Genomic DNA, 19,651 nt, shown 5'->3' on the forward strand with positions numbered 1-19,651 from the left:
AATGAAAACAGTCACAATTTATTTTTTAATCTCAAATCGCTGTGCGTAACAAAGCTTATAAATTAAATATAGGTAACCCTTTATTATATCAGCCACATCCCTAAACATTTACATATTCAAACAGTGAAATATCAAGGTCTATGAAATATACAAATCCTAAGATATATGCTGTTTTCTACGTAGGATACAACCGTATATCAACATGCACAGCCAGGAGCAAGCTTTGTGTTCACGGGGTTCCTTCCGTCTAGAAGTCAGGCAGAACTCCATCTAGAATTCTTCCCACCAGAGGGCTGAGTTACTGCGGAGCTGTTATCAGGGGACTGTCTCCCCAACACAGGTCCACATGAAAAGCAACTGCAAAGAGCAGGCGAGGCCCCACCACCGGGGGATTCTGACCTGACTTTGTGCGTGTGTAGCTGCCAACCCACTAGGCCCCACTAGGACAAAGCAAGGTACGGACTGGACAGTCCATATCCGCAGGGAACATACAGTACAGCAGAGGACCAGGATCCAGCACATAAAATGTTAAGTCACACAATATTTCAATAATAAAGCGATACCTGGGATTTGCCTCAAAATAATCCGGGAGGTTTACAGTAGGTGGGATGTAAGAAGACACAGGCTGGTCAAGAGATGCTCTGGGCTGCAGCCAGTGGAGAGGTGCACAGCAGCACAGGATACTATGCATCTACGTGATAGATGTTTGTTTTTCTATGATAAAAAGAGACTACGCTTGGTTAAAACAAAATGCAAAACTGCCAAATAAGTGATACTGATTAGTTCAGAAAGAGGCAGCCCCTCCACATAATATAATCACAAGTACGATGTTTCCCACACAAAGCAAGAATTAAACCTCAGTCAGACTGAGACTTCTCACTAATTGTGAACGCATGATTGGGGTGGACAGAATTAAAGCGTTCTCCTCAAATGTGGGCAGGGCCAGTGACTTGCTTCTAACCAACAGACCATGACAAAGTCATGGGACAACAATTCTGCGTTTGTAGAAGAGTCCGCATTGCTCCCAGGCTTGCTCTCTGACTCAGTAACTGGCTTCGAAGAAGCCAGCTGCAGTGCTGTGAGACAGCCCATCCCACGGCAGAGAGGGCCACGGCAGAGGGGGCCGCATGGGGGAGGGGGCGGCATGGAGGAGAGGGCGCGTGGCCAGGAACCGCAGGCAATCTCTCAGCGCTAACAGCCAGCCAAAAGCCAGGGCCCTCACTCAGCCTTGCCCCCTGCAAGGCTGCAATCAGTGTGTTGGCCAGAGCTCAGTTCTCATAGGAGCCTCAACTGGCAGTGGATCTGTTATATGATAAATGTGTGTTGGCTTAAGCTGCTAAATTTGTGATTATTTTCAGTTCCAAAGCTCTACGTTTGCCACATTTGGTATAGTGTTTGCCCCTTTGGTTGTGCTATTATTCCTTCTCTTGAGTTTAAAGAAATAATGATTCTAGACTTCTAGGATACGGCAGAGAAATCCATGTTCGCTCTGTAGTAGGACGACGCTGCCCCGCCCCACCTGAGACAGTTACCAGGTGTCACCGTGCACCTTTCACTTCCAAAGGGCCCCAGCCGAGGTAATAAATGATCCTGCAGCCTTGTATCCACATTCTTTACATTAATCAGTATCTTTCCAAGCACAATCACCTTATTCTTTTCGGTTTGCTCCTACTGCATACACTACACATCTCTAACTATTACTGTTAACATTTTGCTGCACTTTTCCCAGATTGATGATTTCTTTGGCAAAGAAGTTCAGCATACAGATCAAAATATAGTATTGAAGATGCAGAGAGACTTTGGCTTCCCTGGTGGCGCAGTGGTTGAGAGTCCGCCTGCCAATGCAGGGGACACGGGTTTGTGGCCGGGTCCGTGCCCGGGTCTGGGAAGATCCCACATGCCGCGGAGCGGCTGGGCCCGTGAGCCATGGCCGCTGAGCCTGCGCATCCGGAGCCTGTGCTCCGCAACGGTAGAGGCCACAGCAGTGAGAGGCCCGCGTATCACCAAAAAAAAAAAGATGCAGACAGACTTAATAGAGCTTGCCTTAGTTTACATCTGAATGGAGTATGATTAGTTTCCATAATGCTGATATACCCTATATTCCTACAGCTGTGATAAATTTCCTACAGCTTATGCTACACACATGTATAAAACTGTTTCGAAAACAGTCGTTCTTAGATAAATGTCTGAAACTCCTTTAGAAAGACAGAGTTTTCCCACAGCAATTCTATACATGCAAGGCCCACCTTAAATTATTTTACATGGTAGGATATAAATAAATGCAGGTAAAGTCATACACAAGTACTTGCCTATACTGATTCAGATATTTAATTTAAAAACAATTTCTTAGGGCTTCCCTGGTGGCGCAGTGGTTGAGAGTCCACCTGCCGATGCAGGGGACACGGGTTCGTGCCCCAGTCCGGGAGGATCCCACGTGCCGCGGAGCGGCTGGGCCCGTGAGCCGTGGCCGCTGAGCCTGCGCGTCTGGAGCCTGTGCTCCGCCACGGGAGAGGCCACAGCAGTGAGAGGCCTGCATAGCACCCCCCCCAAAAAAAAAAAAAAAAAAATATATATATATATGTAAAGGGCTCAGAATAATGTCAAGCACACAGTAAGCACGACCCAATTGTTACACATATTATTTTGGGCCCATTTTATATGTAAAATAAACTCAAGGGTTTAAGGTAATATGCCCAAAGTTGTAACTAATAAATGCCAGAGGGGAAACGTGAACGCGGGTCTGCGTCAGACACAGACTCCTACTCTTCATCACACCAACCTCCCCAAACGTCAGGTTCTCCTCAAGTAACCATACAAGTGTAAGACATTTCCCAGTGAGTCTCCTTCTTGAAGAATGACAGGTGGCAAAAGACAAGAAATTCCAAGCCCCACTTTTCCACGTGGCAACGGTAGCCCTTCTGCGTGAACTATGTGCCACGACACCGCTGGGCCAGAGTAACTGATCAGGGCTGAAACACACCTTGTCCATTTGGCTAAGGAGCTCAATTTATACACTGTTTCTATGGGAGAATCAATAACGAGAGCCAATCAACTGACTTTAAAAGAGACCTTTGAAAAAAAAAAAAAAGACCTTTGGAAATCCGTCTGTTAGCTGAAGACTTCCTGCGTAACCACTTTCTTCCAATGCTTGCTTTCCAGTTTGGTAGCTTCTCAGAAGGAAGGACAAATTAATAATAACATAACTAGTTCCCACATAACTTCAATCTAAACCACTATGTTGAAGGAGTTCATTTAGAATCTGCTCATCACTGTGAAATATCGGGATCTCAGATTTAGTTCCCCTGCACTACTTACTTGTCACTATAAAGGGCTAGTTGTCCTAAGGTCCTTTTTTAACTCCCAAACTCTCTAAATCTGTTATACCAAACTTGTTATCAACAGAGAAAATGAAAAGCAACAAAAATAAGTATATCTTGGTTTCCAAGACATCACAGAATAGAAAGATATAAGAGCAAATATATTAAAATGTCTGATTTGAGAGCACCAGCATTAATAATTAACTCAATTACCCACAGGACAGAAAAAGAATATTTAATACAAATTGTGTTTTAAAAATCATGTTTGCCACGTAAGGAAAAGACCAAGAGAACATACAAAAACTTGTTATCAAATACTAGTAATTGATTAACGAGTTACAGGTGACTTTTAGTTTCTTTACACATTGCTGTCCATCACAAACATTTATTCCTTCTATAATCAGTAAAACAGTACAATTTCTTATTAAGTATCCATGTAACTAAAAGAAAATATTACACAGCTGTAAAAGACTTGGGTGTGGGAGGCTGGGTAGAAGGTGACGGATTGAGCAGTCACAAAGAGGAAAAAAAAAAAAAATCAAGCAGTCAGCTAACTACTGATACATCCACTTCCAGAAAAGGTCAGCCATTATTAGTTTAATGCAAAATTAAGTATAAACTCCGCCACTACAGAGCTCCACTCCTGGCTCATAAGTGAGGTTAGAGATATTTAAACTAATTAGTTTAAAACATACCCAAACTAACTGCTACTCCCTTTAAAAAACTACAGTTCAGGGCTTCCCTGGTGGCGCAGTGGTTGAGAGTCCGCCTGCCGATGCGGGGGACGCGGGTTCGTGCCCCGGTCCGGGAGGATCCCACGTGCCGTGGAGCGGCTGAGCCTGCGCGTCCGGAGCCTGTGCTCCGCAACAGGAGAGGCCACAGCAGTGAGAGGCCCGCGTACCGCAAAAAAAAAAAAAAAAGACCCTACAGTTCTTTGAGTCCCTATCTTATTTCTGAAAGAACTTAAGATGGCAATACTCCTTTAAGCCATCTGTTATTAAATGAACTGTATCCCTCGCCCCAAAAAAAGATATATGGAAGTCTTAACTCCCAGTAGCTTGGATTGTGACCTTACTTAGGAACTGGGTCTTTACAGAAGTAATCAAGTTAGAATGAGGTCATTAAGGTGAGCCCTAATCCAATGACTGGTGTCCTTATAAAAAGGGGAAATTTAGACACAGACACACACAGAGGGAAGATGATGTGAAGGGACACAGGTAAAAGTGGCCATCGACAAACCAAGGAACACCTGAGGCTCAATACTTTCAAGTGAGGCTATCAGAGGCTAGGAGAGGCCTGGAACAGATCTTTCTCTAGCACCTTCAGAGGGGGCATAACACTGCCAACACTTTGGATTTGGACTTCTGGCCTCCAGAACTGTAAGACAATAAACTTCCCTTGTTCTATGCCATCCAGTTTGCAGCTCTTGTTACAGAAGCCCTAGAAATCTAATACACCATCCGATAAACATGCAGCAGGACACCCTCATAACCACTGCCTTTCCAAAGAACACTAAACAATTTTATCTGTAGAATAAATATACAGTAAAGCTAATCTACAGGCACAACAATATATAATTCATGAAAGGGATTGATACTATCATTTCATTTTAGTTTCTGTCCAATCTTCTTATGAATGTCTTCTGCGAGAATGTAATATTTAACTATAGTAATATATTCTTGGTTAAGACATAACGATTCTGAACTAATCTAATCATTCTGACCTACAAAGTTGATATGTTATACTATAACTGAAACGCTCCGCCCCCAAAAAAACAAACTCCCAAATGAAAGGTACAGGCATTTAACATAAACCAGAATTTAACAATATATAGGTCAGGGCTTCCCTGGTGGCCCAGTGGTTAAGAATCCACCTGCCAATGCAGGGGACACAGGTTAGAGCCCTGGTCCGGGAAGGTCCCACAGGCCATAGAGCAACTAAGCCCGTGCGCCACAACTACTGAGCCTGAACTCTAGAGCCTGCGAGCCACAACTACTGAGCCCACGAGCCACAACTACGCAGCCCACGCACATAGAGCCCGTGCTCCACCACGAGAAGCCACCGCAAGGAGAAGCCCCCGCACCACAACAAAGAGTAGCCCCCGCTCACCGCAACTGGAGGAAGCCTGCGTGCAGCAACAAAGATCCAACTCAGCCAAAAATAAATATAAATAAATAAATAAATATTTTTTAAAAAGAATATATAGGTTATAAACACAAAGAGACCCACAAACAGGCACATGATAGTGAAAATGCTGAAAGTTAAAGACAAGGAGAAAAACTTGAAAGCAGCAAGAGAAAAAGGATGGGTCGCTTAGAAGGGACGCCAATGCTGACAGCTGACTTCTCAACAGAAACAAGGCAGCAAGAAGGCAGTGGGGTAACATATTCAAAGTGCTCAAATAAAAAAACTGTCAACCAAGAATACTAAATCTGGCAAAGCTTTCAGACTAAATGTGAAACAAAGATTTTCCCAGACCAAACAGAACAAAACAAAACAACCCTGACAATTTTTTGCTAGCAGACATGACTTACAAGAAGTACTAAAGGAGGTTGTTCAGGTTGAAGGCACATGACCTCAGATGATAACTGTAGTCCACATGAACAAAAAAAAGAGGACCCATGACAGTAACTGTTTCACTACAGAGGACACCATAAACACATTTTTTTTTTCTTTCTTCTCTTAACTGATTTAAAAAGCAATTGTATAAAATAGTATGTATGTACAATATATAAAGTATTACTGGGCCTATAATATAAATGTAATATACGTCATACATATACCAGTAACAGCACAAAGGGGAGGGCTGGAGCGAAGCTGTAATGGGCTTAGCAAATAGATGGTAAAGTACTAATTATGACAATGTATTGCTGTGTTTATAACATTAACAGATGTAATATATATAAAAATAAAGCCCTAAAAGGGGAGAAAGGGAATGGACCTATATAGGAATAACATTCCTATATACCACTGGAATTAATCTAGTATAAATCTAAAGGTGATTCTGACAAGCTAAGATGTATATGGTAAAATTTATAATTTTATAAATTTTTTCCGACTCCTGTCTTTTTTCCTATTTCCCCTTCATTGCTTTCTTTTTCATTAAGTGTTTTCTAATGTAGCATTTTACTTTCATTATTGATTTTTTCATATATATGAAAATATATATATATATAAAGGACTGAAAGCCCTTTGAGGACGAAGTCTGAAACTTAAATGCCAACTCTAGTGTCTAGTACGTAACCTACTTAATGAACATCATTGATACTGATTTGTAAAAATGAACCTGACTGCTCCATTGCTGCACTGGGATAAATCGTACCCCCCAATAAAAACATCTGAAAGTCCTAACCCCCAATACCTCAAAATATGAACCTTATTTGGAAATAGGGTCATTACAAGGGTAATCAAGTTGAAGGTCACCAGGGTGAGCCCTAATCCAGTATGACTGACGTCCGTATGAAAAGGGGAAATGCGGACACAGAAACAGACATGGACTGAGGGAAGGCGGCGTGAAGGAACAGAGACGAAGTGGAGGCCATCACGTGAAGATGAAGGCAAAGACTGGAGTGCCGCATGCACAAACCAAGGACTGCCTGGAGACCACCCAGAGCTGTAGGAGAAAGGCAGAGAGCAGCCGCCCCACAGCCTCCAAAGGCGCCCACTCCGCCCACCCCCAGCCCCGGCCGCTTTTGGACTCTGGCCTCCAGAGCTGTGAGACAGTAAAACTCTGTTATTTTAAACCACAGTTTGGGGTTCTTGGTTTTGGCAGCCCTAGGAAACTAACACAATTGATGTTAAAGAAAATGAAAATATGCAATCAGTATTATACAATCCAACCTTTCTAATACGATCGACACTGAAGATGATGGAGAATTAAAATGAGCACAGTTTTGACCCAGAATGAAACAATATAATGACAAAGAAAATGTCCATTGTATTCAATATACTAAGTGAAAAGAGCAAGTTGCAGACTTTTTTGGGGGGGTGATGACACACACAATACTGTATGTTTATATGTGCTCAGGTAACGGCCAGCCACACAAACACACACACACAGACTCTAACAAATAATTCACTCTTGGAAAGGGCTGCTCCTCCTTCTCTTTGCGAGAGATAGGTTTTTTGACTTCACACAATTTTGTACTTTTTAAAATAATAAATTTTTTTGATTTTTTAAAAATGAAGAATTAAAAGAAACTACTGTTTCCAAGGAAACCAAAGGTCATAATATTCTTTAACAATGCATACAGCTAAACCTGAGTGGTTTATTTCACTTTTAAAATCCTCATTTTGATAGTTCAAAACAATTCATTCAACCTCAAAGGCATATATACCACCCCATTTCTAAAGTGACCACGTCATTATAGTTCAGAATCAGTACTAAACATGGGTTGGTTGTAAAACAGACAGAAGGAAAATAAGATAAAAATAGGTCTATTAATAAAAATTTCCTATAGGAAAGTATTAAAAGAGGAGTTCTGCAGTATTACAAGTAAATAGATGAAGAGATAAATACTATTTTTGCGGGCCTCTCACTGTTGTGGCCTCTCCCGTTGCGGAGCACAGGCTCCGGACGCGCAGGCGCAGCGGCCATGGCTCACGGGCTCAGTTGCTCCGCGGCACGTGGGATCTTCCCGGACCGGGGCACGAACCCGTGTCTCCTGCATCGGCAGGCGGACTCTCAACCACTGCGCCACCAGGGAAGCCCGAGATAAATACTTTTGAATACTTTTTTCTAGCATTTAAATTCAGTAAAAATATATAATTGACAGCTTTCAAAAATAATAATATTTACCAACCACTCCCTGCCGACCAGGAATACGACTCTGAAGGTTTTTACAAAGATTCTATCGTGAAATTTCATCTCTCACCTGGGCCACGACTATTCAGCCCAACCTTCTTCCTGTCACAGCATCACGTCACATTCAGAGAGGGCTCATCAGCTTCATGTCAACCAAAAACGGACCCCAATACCCTAATTCTTGTTAATGATCCAGCCCGGACTTATCATCTCTAAGTTTGCTAAACCAGTTGGCGAGGTACTCAGCACCAGCACCTCTAAGAGCCACCGAGTGCCAGATCTGCACACACATTCCCCGGGGAGCTGAAAATCACAGGAGTCACCTCCCACTGCACCAAGTTTGCTGAGACGGCCCTGGTCGTCATTAACAGAACACACTGAGGTGGTATAATAACCACAGTGCGGTCCCAGAAGTGAAAAGGAAAGACGGTGACATCTGGGGTGAAACACTGCAACCGAGAGACAGAGAGACGGCAGGACACGAGAAAGGAGGGGCAAGGCAGCCACGCCACCTTGAAAGGACTGAAGTAATAGAACCAACCACAAACAGAGAGACAAAAAAGGTGGAAGAGTCCACTTATATCTTTTCAGTTGAAAAGGGCAATCTATAAATGCCTTCAAACAAGACAACGATGCAGATTTTCAAGTGTGGTCATTGGGCGAAGGCTGGATTTTCACAGGGAAAACCCACCAGAAGTTGGAGAAGTTGGGTGTTCTCTGCACGACCATAACCCATTCGCGACACACTGAATGGGAAGCTCTGTAAGACCAGAGCTTATCATGGTCATCTCTGTACTGTCAGGACCCGCATAACACCCTGACAGAACGCAAGCCTCCATGAATACTTCCTGAAAAGTACTCACGAAGAAAGGCACTCTTTATAAAACAAAACAAAACAAAAAAAAAAAAAAAGAGAGAGAGAGAACATGTGGCTATTAGCTTAAAAATAATAAATCCACTCCTCCTTCCATGAAAAGCACTTATATACTTACTCACCATCAGGCAGAAGGTTTACTTAGGTCGCTGAAATAAAAAGCACTAAAATAAAATCAAAGGCAATAATATTCTAACTCCATTAAAGTATACCGCTATTCACAAGTAGGAAATGCTGGTTGGTTCCTGCACCTATGAAGCATTTCAATAAGAACATCTGTTCGTTATCACTGGAAGAACATCCACTTCTTGTTTTAAGTTGGAAATAAATTTTTATTGGCATGCAGCTTTAGACGCAGGGACGACTACAGATGGAGATTCTAAGCAAGCTTAGACATTCTGTAGACACCACACAACTCTCAGGAAAAGCTAATGATCTTTCTTTTGAAGCAGCGGCAGCACAGGATAAGCCAGTGAACACACAGGAGTGAAGGAAGATACACAGCACCTCACGCAATCCTGTTCTATGTTGAACATCACCTACTTCATTCACACTAGAGTATCACAAAATTCTTGACTGAGTGCTTTTGTGAAAGTAAAGACTTCATAGTTTTTCTTCCAAAACGAATTACATATATAAACTGTCTCTCCCCTTCTAATACAAATTCTATGCACAAGGTTTTAAATGATGAAGTCTTATGTATAGTTATTTTCAACAATACTAGGTCTCTGATTAAATTTTTAAATTCAGCAACCCAGTAACGCCTCATAACATCTAGCATTTACCCTTTTCTACCCACACCTTATTTTACAGATATTTAAATAATCCTCTTCTAAAAAAAGCAGGTTGGGTAACTGCACCGCAGGCCAACAAGAGATATCATTCCAGTGGGGGCAGAGGTCTGAGTGAATCAAGTGCAACAATATGGCCTCAGGAAAGAACAGGAAAATTTGAAAGGAAATAAGGCCTGAAGCTGACTTTAAAACACACGTTTCATTCTAACAATGACAAAAAGTTGGTATGCTTTTTTTTTTTTAAGTAGAAAAAATAAGACTTTTCTTCTGAAAGTAGTATTCCCAACTTATCTAAACTTCTAGAACATATTTGAGAATGTTACAAATTAGAACATTTTTATTCCCATACGAAAGGAATAAAATCTTTCTACAAAATATTCAAAACAGGGAAAAAAGATAAACTACATTCTTAGTTTGCAATATTATAATCTAGCTCACTTAACTTCAAAGTAAATGTCTGCTTTCTCAGGCATATACTATTAATAAACTAATTTTTCTTATGATGAAAATGAATGAAAATAACTGCATTTTACTTTAAAAATTTCAATTTTGGCTACTAGTATTAGTAGTGCCAATGAGACCTTACCTCATGGAGGGGAGCAAATCACTTTACAAAGGTAATAATAATAACTACAAACACTACAGATGATTAACCCTGGGCCAGGTACCATTCTATAACCCTATGAAGTGGACATTATTTCACCCCCATTTTACAGATAAGAAAACCGTGGCACAGCGAAGTAACTTGTTTAAGGTCACACTCACACCCACGAAAATAAATGCGGGATCTCAAAAAGGGCACAAATTCAAATCTTTTAAAAAAAATTTTATTTTATTTTATTTATTTATTATTTTTGGCTGTGTTGGGTCTTTGTTGCTGTGCACGGGCTTTCTCTAGTTACTGCGAGCAGGGGCTACTCTTCATTGCGGTGCTTGGGCTTCTCACTATAGTGGCTTCACTTGTTGTGAAGCATGGGCTATAGGCGCCCAGGCTTCAGGAGTTGTGGCACACGGGCTTCAGTAGTTGTGGCTCGCAGGCTCTAGAGAGCAGGCTCAGTAGTTGTGGCACAAGGGCTTAGTTGTTCTGTGGCATGTGGAATCTTCCCGGACCAGGGCTCGAACCTGTGTCCCCTGCATTGGCAGGTGGATTCTTAACTACTGTGCCACCAGGGAAGTCCCTCAAATCTTTTTTTAAAATGGCATTGGAAAAGAAAAAAAGTCAAAAAAGAAAAAAAGCGTGGATTAGCCTGTTTATGAATAAAATGGTGATATCACTAACCTCCAGTAAATACTTTTGAAGGAAGAAATATATTTACTTTGGACTGTAATTTTCCATAAACTCTATAACATTAAAAAAAAAAAAAAAACCAGGGGGACCTCCCTGGCGGTCCAGCGGTTAAGACTCCATGCTTCCACTGCATGGAGTGAGGGTTCGATCCCAGGTCAGTGAACTAAGATCCCCCAAGGCGAGCGGCGTGGCCAAAAAACAAACAAACAAGAAAAAAACAAACTAGAAAAAAAAAAAAAAAACTAGGAAACTAAGTATAATTCAACAGCAAAAAAACCCAATGCGATCAAAAAATGGACAGAAGATCTGAACAGATTTTTCGAAAGAAGACATACACATGGCCAACAGTAACATGAAAAGACACTGCACATCATTAACCATCACGGAAATACAAATCAAAACCACAATGAGATATCACCTCATACCTGTCAGAATGTGTCAAAAAGACAAGAAATAACAAGTGTTGGTGAGGATGTGGAGAAAAGGGAACCACACTGTGCACTGCTGGTGGGAATGTAAGTTGGGGCAGCAACTATGGAAAACAATATGGAGGTCCCTCAAAAAAATAAAAATAAAACTACTGGGCTTCCCTGGTGGCGCAGTGGTTGAGAGTCCGCCTGCCGATGCAGGGGACACGGGTTCGTGCCCCGGTCCGGGAAGATCCCACGTGCCGCGGAGCGGCTGGGCCCGTGAGCCGTGGCCGCTGAGCCTGCGCGTCCGGAGCCTGTGCTCCGCAACGGGAGAGGCCACAACAGTGAGAGGCCCGCGTACCACAAAAAATAAATTAATTAATTAAATTAAACTACTATATGATCTAGCAACTCCTCTTCTGGATACTTATCAAATAAAACAAAAATACTAACTCAAAAAGATAAATGCATGCCTATGTTCAATGCAGCGTTATTTACAACAGCCAAGATATGGAAACAACCTAATGTCCATCAATGGATGAATGGATAAAGAAGATGTGGTACATATATACTATGGAATATTACTCAGCCATAAAAAAGGACTTAAAGTCTTACCATTTTCGACAACATGGATGAATATCATGGGTGTTATGCTAAGTGAAGTAAGTCAAAGACAAAGACAAAGACCATATTATCTCACTTATATGTGGAATCTTTAAAAACAAACAAAAAAGGCTCGTAGAACAAAGAACGGACTGGTGTTTGCTAGAGGTGGTGGAGGTGGGAGGGTGGAGAGAAATGGGTGAAGGGGGTCAAACAGGTAAAAGAAAATCAGTTAAACACAATTAGCATTCCCAAAATGATGGCATCAACAATCATTTATAAACTCTCAAAGGATCAGAGAATACTGAGTTTTCGGTCTAGAAGGAAACAAACACAGAAGGAATAGTTACGTGTCTAATCCAACCCCTTTATTTTACAGATGAGAAAAACCAACTCACAAAGTTTTAGGAGACTTTCCCATATGCACAGATCTAAATGTCAAAATCTGGACTAGAAATTTCCTTCTGGTCCAACTTTTCTTTTTAATATACCATGCAGTAGGACACATTACAAAATACTATATTAAGTTTCTGGAATTGAGCTGCTGAAGGAGAATTCAAAACAAAATCAGATTATTTAAATCTAAAAAATGAAGGTTTCTGGAAAGGAATTAATGCTAACTAAACAAATGCTTAAATAATCTTTCCTGAGACAGTAAAAGTTTCAGGAGACCTTCAATAAATCTGACTTCAAAGGCAGGAAGAAAGAACTTGTGAGAAAATGGAAGTGGACTCAGTCTCTGGGGGCCTATCAGAAACCCAGAACCAAGGAAGAAAACTAGGTACCTTGCGATCAAGTCTGGCTCAACTGGCCACATGGGTCGTGGGACAGTAAATAATTAACCTACTCAGAGATTTACTATAAAAAGATTAGTTGGAGGGCTTCCCTGGTGGCGCAGTGGTTGAGGGTCCGCCTGCCGATGCAGGAGACACGGGTTCGTGCCTGGGTCCGGGAGGATCCCATGTGCCGCGGAGCGGCTGGGCCCGTGAGCCGTGGCCGCTGAGCCTGCGCGTCGGGAGCCTGTGCTCCGCAACGGGAGAGGCCACAGCAGTGAGAGGCCCGCGTACAGCAAAAAAAAAAAAAAAAAAAAAAAAAAAAAGTTTAGTTGGAGGTGGAAGGAGAAAACCACCAAGGGGTAAGCAAAGCCAAATGAAATGAGACTAGAGTCTTTATAGCTGTTTCACCTAATTGAATATGGTATTTAAAACCATACTTTTTAAGCATATGGAAAGTTTCAAATCCCAGTGGTCTTACCTTTATTTGTGGTAAGTGCCAATAATTCACGTGGGAAACTGAAATGTGAAATTTTACCTAGGGCATATTTTTTTTTTAAGAAGACAAGACGGACTTCCCTGGTGACGCAGTAGTTAAGAATCCACCTGCCAATACGGGGGACACGGGTTCAAGCCCTGGTCCGGGAAGATCCCACATGCCGCGGAGCAACTAAGCCCGTGCACTTACAACTACTGAGCATGCGCTCTAGAGCCCACAAGCCACAACTACGGAGCCCGCATGCCACAACTACTGGAGCCCATGCACCTAGAGCCCGGGCTCCGCAACGAAGAGTAGCCCCCGCTTGTCACAACTAGAGAAAGCCCACGTGTAACAACAAAGACCCAATGCAGCCAAAAATAAATAATATAAATTTAAAATAAATTTAAAAAATAAAAAGAAATTAAGGGCTTCCCTGGTGGCGCAGTGGTTGCGAATCCGCCTGCCGATGCAGGAGACACAGGTTCGTGCTCCGGTCCGGGAGGATCCCACGTGCCGCGGAGCGGCTGGGCCCATGAGCCATGGCCGCTGAGCCTGCGCGTCCGGAGCCTGTGCTCCGCAACGGGAGAGGCCACAACGGTGAGAGGCCCGCGTACCGCAAAAAAAAATTAAATTAAATTAAAAATAAAAATTAAAAAAAAAATTAATTAATTAAAAATAGACAAGCTCTGGGAGATAAAGTTATTTTCTTTTCTGCTGCCTTAAGAGTTAACAAACTATTTTTTATAGAATACTTTCCAAATTTTCTATAATGAGAATGTGCAATTTTTAATGTCCAATATGTATTTTAGCCAAATTCGAATGATCAGCAGGCTTAAATAAAACTTATTCTAAATGATCTCTCTGCTAAGGTCCTCAAACACATGTTCAAACATTCCTTATCCAACCGTTTATATGACAGAAGACTCCTTATTTCTGAAGTTTTCATCTCTCCTAAATTAACATTAAAAACAGCAAAATTAGTAAACCAAGGGCAACTCACTTTGAATGTTCCCATCATAGAAAACACTTTTTTACTACTAAAATATTAATAAAATTAATTAAATATTTCGCTAATAAAAGAATCACACCCACCCTATTTCTCAAGAAGGAACAAGGGCTGCTATCATTTACTCTAATATTCGGACTACATGAAGAGCCTACCCCGCACCCCGACGAGCAAGGCACTGCGGGGTTTGAGGTTTTCCTCCCGCCCCTCCCTCTGGAGTGATACACTGCACGGACCACACACGCATCTGACTCTGCGTGAGTGACCCCAGTGAGACTCAGACAATAAGAAAAGACAAAGAGCCAGTCTCACCTGTGACTTTCCCGCAGTAAAGCACAGTCAGCTTAAAGTTTCCCACACGCAGGATGCTGTGCTGGGTACAGGCTTTTTCAAAGCAAACCTGTCAGACCCACCGAGCAGCAGACTTGTGGCCTTGGCTTCAATGACACCATGTTCTAGGGGATCTAGCCGAAACCCAGTGACTGGGGGTGGGCAAGGAGCCAGGCCACCCCACCATCGACCACGTTCCCCTGCAACGACTTCTCCTTTATCCACCCCCCCCCCCACCGCCCTGCACGCCCTTCCCCGCCAGGACTCCTACAACCCAAACAGGAAGCGAGGGTGCTTCTCACATCCGTGGAGCCCCCAGCGTTGTGCCCTGACCGGTATGGTCACTTTCTAGTCCTGGGCCACCACAAGCTGCTCTACAACTTCCACTTCAATTTCAAAACACAGGCCATCCCTCTACATGCATTCGGTCCCTTTCCCCATTATTTCACAATTATGAAGTATAATATTAAATATTAGGTAGCTACTCTGAGCCAGGCCCTGAAGTCTGAAGCTACTTCATCAGCAAAACAAGCACCACGTGATACTGAAATTATTTCATGGGCAAACAAGAGGCATTTCTAGAGGTACCCTGCAAATTGATTCATTGCAACCTAAACATAATCACTCACGCGGTCAGGCTGTAACACTAACTTAAGAGAAACAAACTTAACTGACGTTCGCATGTCAGAGGAACAACTGTGATCTAGAATAAGACACATCAAAAGAGATTTGCTTTTAACAGTTACTTAACCCTATTAAGGTATTGCTATTTGCCCAGGTACCTTGTGTTGACATGTGAAAAAATTATGCCAATGTTATTATTTATAGACTAAAACGTCAACTCACTATAAGCGTTTTCACAGCTGCTGATTCTGAGAGCTCATTCTCATTAGGACCAGCCCCTCTCCTCTGCATCACCCCACACACAACTCCAATCTCAGGCATGTTTCACCAAACTTACTCCCCCCCAGACATCAGCAGAAGAAATGAAGGATGCAGGGAGACTTTTACTGTATGCAGAAGGTACTGCTCCATCAAACTGTAGAAATAAATGATAGTCCTTTCGCTTAAGGCCTTCAGAATCTAATAAGGAGATAAGAGAAAAATTTACAACACAGCAAGTATGGTTAAGTGCTACTGAGATCACAAAACTGCTGTGAAATTGTATGAGGGAGATGGAGGGTGGGGAGGGACAGGGCTAAGATTATTCAAGGAAGGCTACCTGCTTGAGAGACAGCTGTGACCAGGTCAGAAGCCTACAAAGGCACAGAGATACATACCTTTGCTTTTCTGGACTGTCAATTTTGTAGTATCTCAGAAGACAGACAGAAGTTCTCTTTAAAGAATAAGACTGCAGGATATTTTGATATATTTAGCACTACCTTGGGAGCACATCAGAATGTATTCAAAACAGGCACATACAATTTTAACACTACTTTTGGGGCAATCTCATTTGGCCGGCCACTGATGTTTCCCTATCTGCCAACAATACACACACACCGCACGTAATTAATGCACCTGAGCGGAAGCCCTGGAAAGAGTTTTGGAGTCTAAAATTGTTGAGATCAAAATCCCACTTACTCAGTGTTTGACATGGCAAATCTCTCTCTGCCTCATTTTCTTAACCTGATTAGAGCATATATTAATATGTTTATGTGAATATTGTTTGTCTCTCTTAACTAGAATGTAAACACTATGAAAGCAGAGACTGTCTTGATCACTGCTGTTACCCCCAGCACTCAGCATACTCTCTTGTACGTAGTAGGTGCTAAATGTATACCTGATATACTTGAGTGGATTAAACAGTGAAGAGCAACACATCACTCCAGAAACTCTAGACTTTGACAGTGAACTACGACCTGACAATCTGTGTAGCTCAGCAATCTGGTAAGATTATCACTTTCAAAGACATAATTATCACATTCCTTTGAAAAGAGAATAATAACTGGCATATCTAAAAATAATTAATCTACCTGACCCTTGGAAATCCTTTTTATACAGTCCCTTTCAGCTTCCCTGGTGGCGCAGTGGTTAAGAATCCGCCTGCCAATACAGGGGACACAGGTTCGAGCCCTGGTCCAGGAAGATCCCACATGCCGCGGAGCAACTAAGCCCGTGCGCCACAACTACTGACCATGTGCTCTAGAGCCCGCGAGCCACAACTACTGAACCCGTGAGCCACAACTACTGAAGCCCACGCGCCTACAGCCCATGCTCCGCAACAAGAGAAGCCGCCGCAATGAAAAGCCCGCGCACCACAACGAAGAGTAGGCCCCGCTCGCCACAACTAGAGAAAGCCCACGCGCAGCAATGAAGACACAACAGACAAAAATAAATTAATTAATTTAAAAAAAAATTTTTAAATACAGTCCCTTTAACATCAATGGTTCCTAATATATGAACTGTGCAAGAAAAACAAACATCCATTTGAGGAAATGGATTCTTCATGATTCATTCTTCAGTGTGATGTCTTTAATACTGTAGATTTTAATCCCACTTGATTTCAGCCATTTTTATACTGTTCCTCAGCGTGCAGTACAGAATCTGGTTCTAAAGCATCTTTTCGATCTGATTCACCGCTCCTTAAAGAAAGGTATATGAAACGTACCACCCTTAAATGGAAGATTCCTGGGGGGGGGGTCTCCCACATGCATAAAAAGGGCTGATAAGACATAAAAGAGATGAAAAGATTTCAGAAGTCTTTAATAACATCATCACTAGGCCCACGTGGTGAAAAATCACTTTTTTTCTGTGATGGCTCAGACTTAAGATAGCAAGATGTAAGTCATAAGGAGCTAATGAAACGAATTCGCCCCACCGTCTGGAAAACTGGTCCTTCTGACCAACCACAAAACACCAAGATTTAAACGCACCCACGTTTTGCTCAACTCGGGACTTTTCCACAGGCATTAGCACTTTTCCCTTTAAATCGATTTAAAAGCCCCAGTAAAACACAGACAGCAACCCTTGCCGTCAGTTCCTGCACAGAAACACTTCAAGCCACACACTGATGCGTCTTGGGCGTTCAAGTAAACAAATGACAGGAATGCTTAAGCTGTTTTCAAGATCAACGTGGATTCCCAAAGACAAGACTGCCACCTGGACACGCGGCTGGAGACGGGAAAGCTTGTTCCTCGCAGAAGAGGAGAAAAAGGGGAAAATTTTCGACAGCTCTTATTTAAAGTTTCCACCTTCACACACACCCCCTTCCCCTCGGCGCCGGCGGGGACTTGGCCTCGCCAGAGGCGCGGGGAGGAAACCTGAGCCGACTTCCGTGCCCTCGCGGCCGGTAAGGGGACCCCGCCTTCCCGCCGCAGCCCCTCGCCCGCCGGGGACCCTCCTGGCCCGGCCAGCCGGGCCCGAACCCGCGCGCCTCCGGACGGAAACGCGGGCGCTGCTCGCGTGCTTCCACCTCCGGCCCCGGCCGGGCCCGCGCCCCGGCTCGCGCTCCCACAGCCCGGCGCCGCGGGGACCCGCGGCCGAGCCCGGGCACCGACGACCCGCGCCGCCCCCGCCGGCCACCCTCGCGCGCCCGCCTCCCGGGGCCGCTCCGCGCTCGCTTGCGCCCCGCCGTCCAACCGCCCCCGCCCGGCCCGCGCCGCCCCCTCCCGGCCACGGCCCAGCGCTAGGCCCCGCGGGCGGCGACGGCTGGGACGAGGGCCGCCCGCCGCCCTCCCGCCTCACCTACCATGGTACAGATGGAGGCGAATTTGGAGACTGTCATTAGGATTTCCATCCGCCCAGCGCCATCTTCCACCCAATCACAGCGGCGGCGGCGGCGGCGGGAGGGGGAGGAGGGCAGCCGGGCCGCCCGCTCGCACCGCAGCCAGCGGGCGGACGCCGAGGCGCCGCGGACCCACGCACCGAGCCTGCTCTGCCGCTGCTGCCGTCGTCGCCGCCGGCGCTCCGGCACTCCCTGCCGCGGGCCCCAACCCCCGCCTGCCGGCTGCCCGCCCCCGGCTCCTCCCCGGCGCAGGGCGCAGCCGCTGCCTCGGGGCCCGCGCCTGCCCGCGAAGCCGCCCGCCGCACACCCCGCCCAGCGCGCTGGGGAGCGGGATCCGCCGAGGCCCTAATGCCCGGCCTGCTGGCAGCTGCGCGGCCGGGCGTCGCGCCCCGCCCACCCCCTCGCGGCCCCGCCCACTCCCCAAGCCGGCGCCGCCCGCTCCCCGCGGATGCCTCCCCGGCTCCTGAGCGCGCGACTCGGGGAACTCCCGCGCCGGCTTCACCCCGCGCTCGGACCGGGCGGGACTGGGACTGGCCACCGCCTCCCGCCCACGGCCCTCGCGGTCCTAGAGCCCGCGCGCCGCGCGAGGGGCAAGAAGGGTTCTGGGGGCGACCAACGTCAATCCTAGAAGGGGCTGACCAGCAGCCTCTACCAAGGGCTAGGGAACATCTAGCCCAGACAGAAAACTGAGGGGGTGATCTCGATAATTCTGGGTGCGGTGGGAGCAAACCTGCTTCTGAACGGTTAAAATAGCCCGGGTTATCCAATGTCCCAAGCACCTAAAATGTAAGGTGGTTTGTTTCTTTTTACATACATTGGGTGAATATCCTGGGTCAGAAAGACAAATTAATTAAAAGTGAAAGAAGCAGGCTTCCCTGGTGGCGCAGTGGTTGAGAGTCCGCCTGCCGATGCAGGGGACACGGGTTCGTGCCCCGGTCCGGGAAGATACCACATGCCGCGCGCGGAGCGGCTGGGCCCGTGAGCCATGGCCGCTGAGCCTGCGCGTCCGGAGCCTGTGCTCTGCCACGGGAGAGGCCACAACAGTGAGAGACCCGCGTACAGGAAGAAAAAAAAAAAAAAAAAAAAAAAAAAATGAAAGAGGCAAAGAAGAAACTATATTTGGCTCCTTGAATTAAGAAAGGTAAATTATGGGGAAGGGGGCGAAGTTGATTTCCGCCCGCTTGTTGGCCATAAATTTAGAATTTGGTTATAAATATAGTATCTAAATATACTTGTTCTGAAAGTTG

General features: G+C 44.8%; 1 protein-coding gene across 2 annotated transcripts in view; it reads right to left on the reverse strand.

Moving 5' to 3' along the window:
- USP12 (ubiquitin specific peptidase 12) overlaps positions 1–18,615 on the reverse strand; it is a 78,516-nt gene extending 59,901 nt beyond the window's left edge. The window contains exon 1 of one of the 2 annotated variants that reach the window (XM_059042105.2): positions 18,369–18,615. In XM_059042105.2, the coding sequence (XP_058898088.1) occupies positions 18,369–18,416 (48 nt within the window). In that variant the 5' untranslated portion in view covers positions 18,417–18,615. The remainder of the gene's footprint in view (positions 1–18,368) is intronic. The other variant, XM_067016834.1, reaches the window with a different exon arrangement.
- Between the last annotated feature and the right edge of the window lie 1,036 nt (positions 18,616–19,651).

This window comes from Kogia breviceps, chromosome 16, assembly GCF_026419965.1.
Source record: "Kogia breviceps isolate mKogBre1 chromosome 16, mKogBre1 haplotype 1, whole genome shotgun sequence".
NCBI classification, from domain to species: domain Eukaryota; kingdom Metazoa; phylum Chordata; class Mammalia; order Artiodactyla; family Physeteridae; genus Kogia; species Kogia breviceps.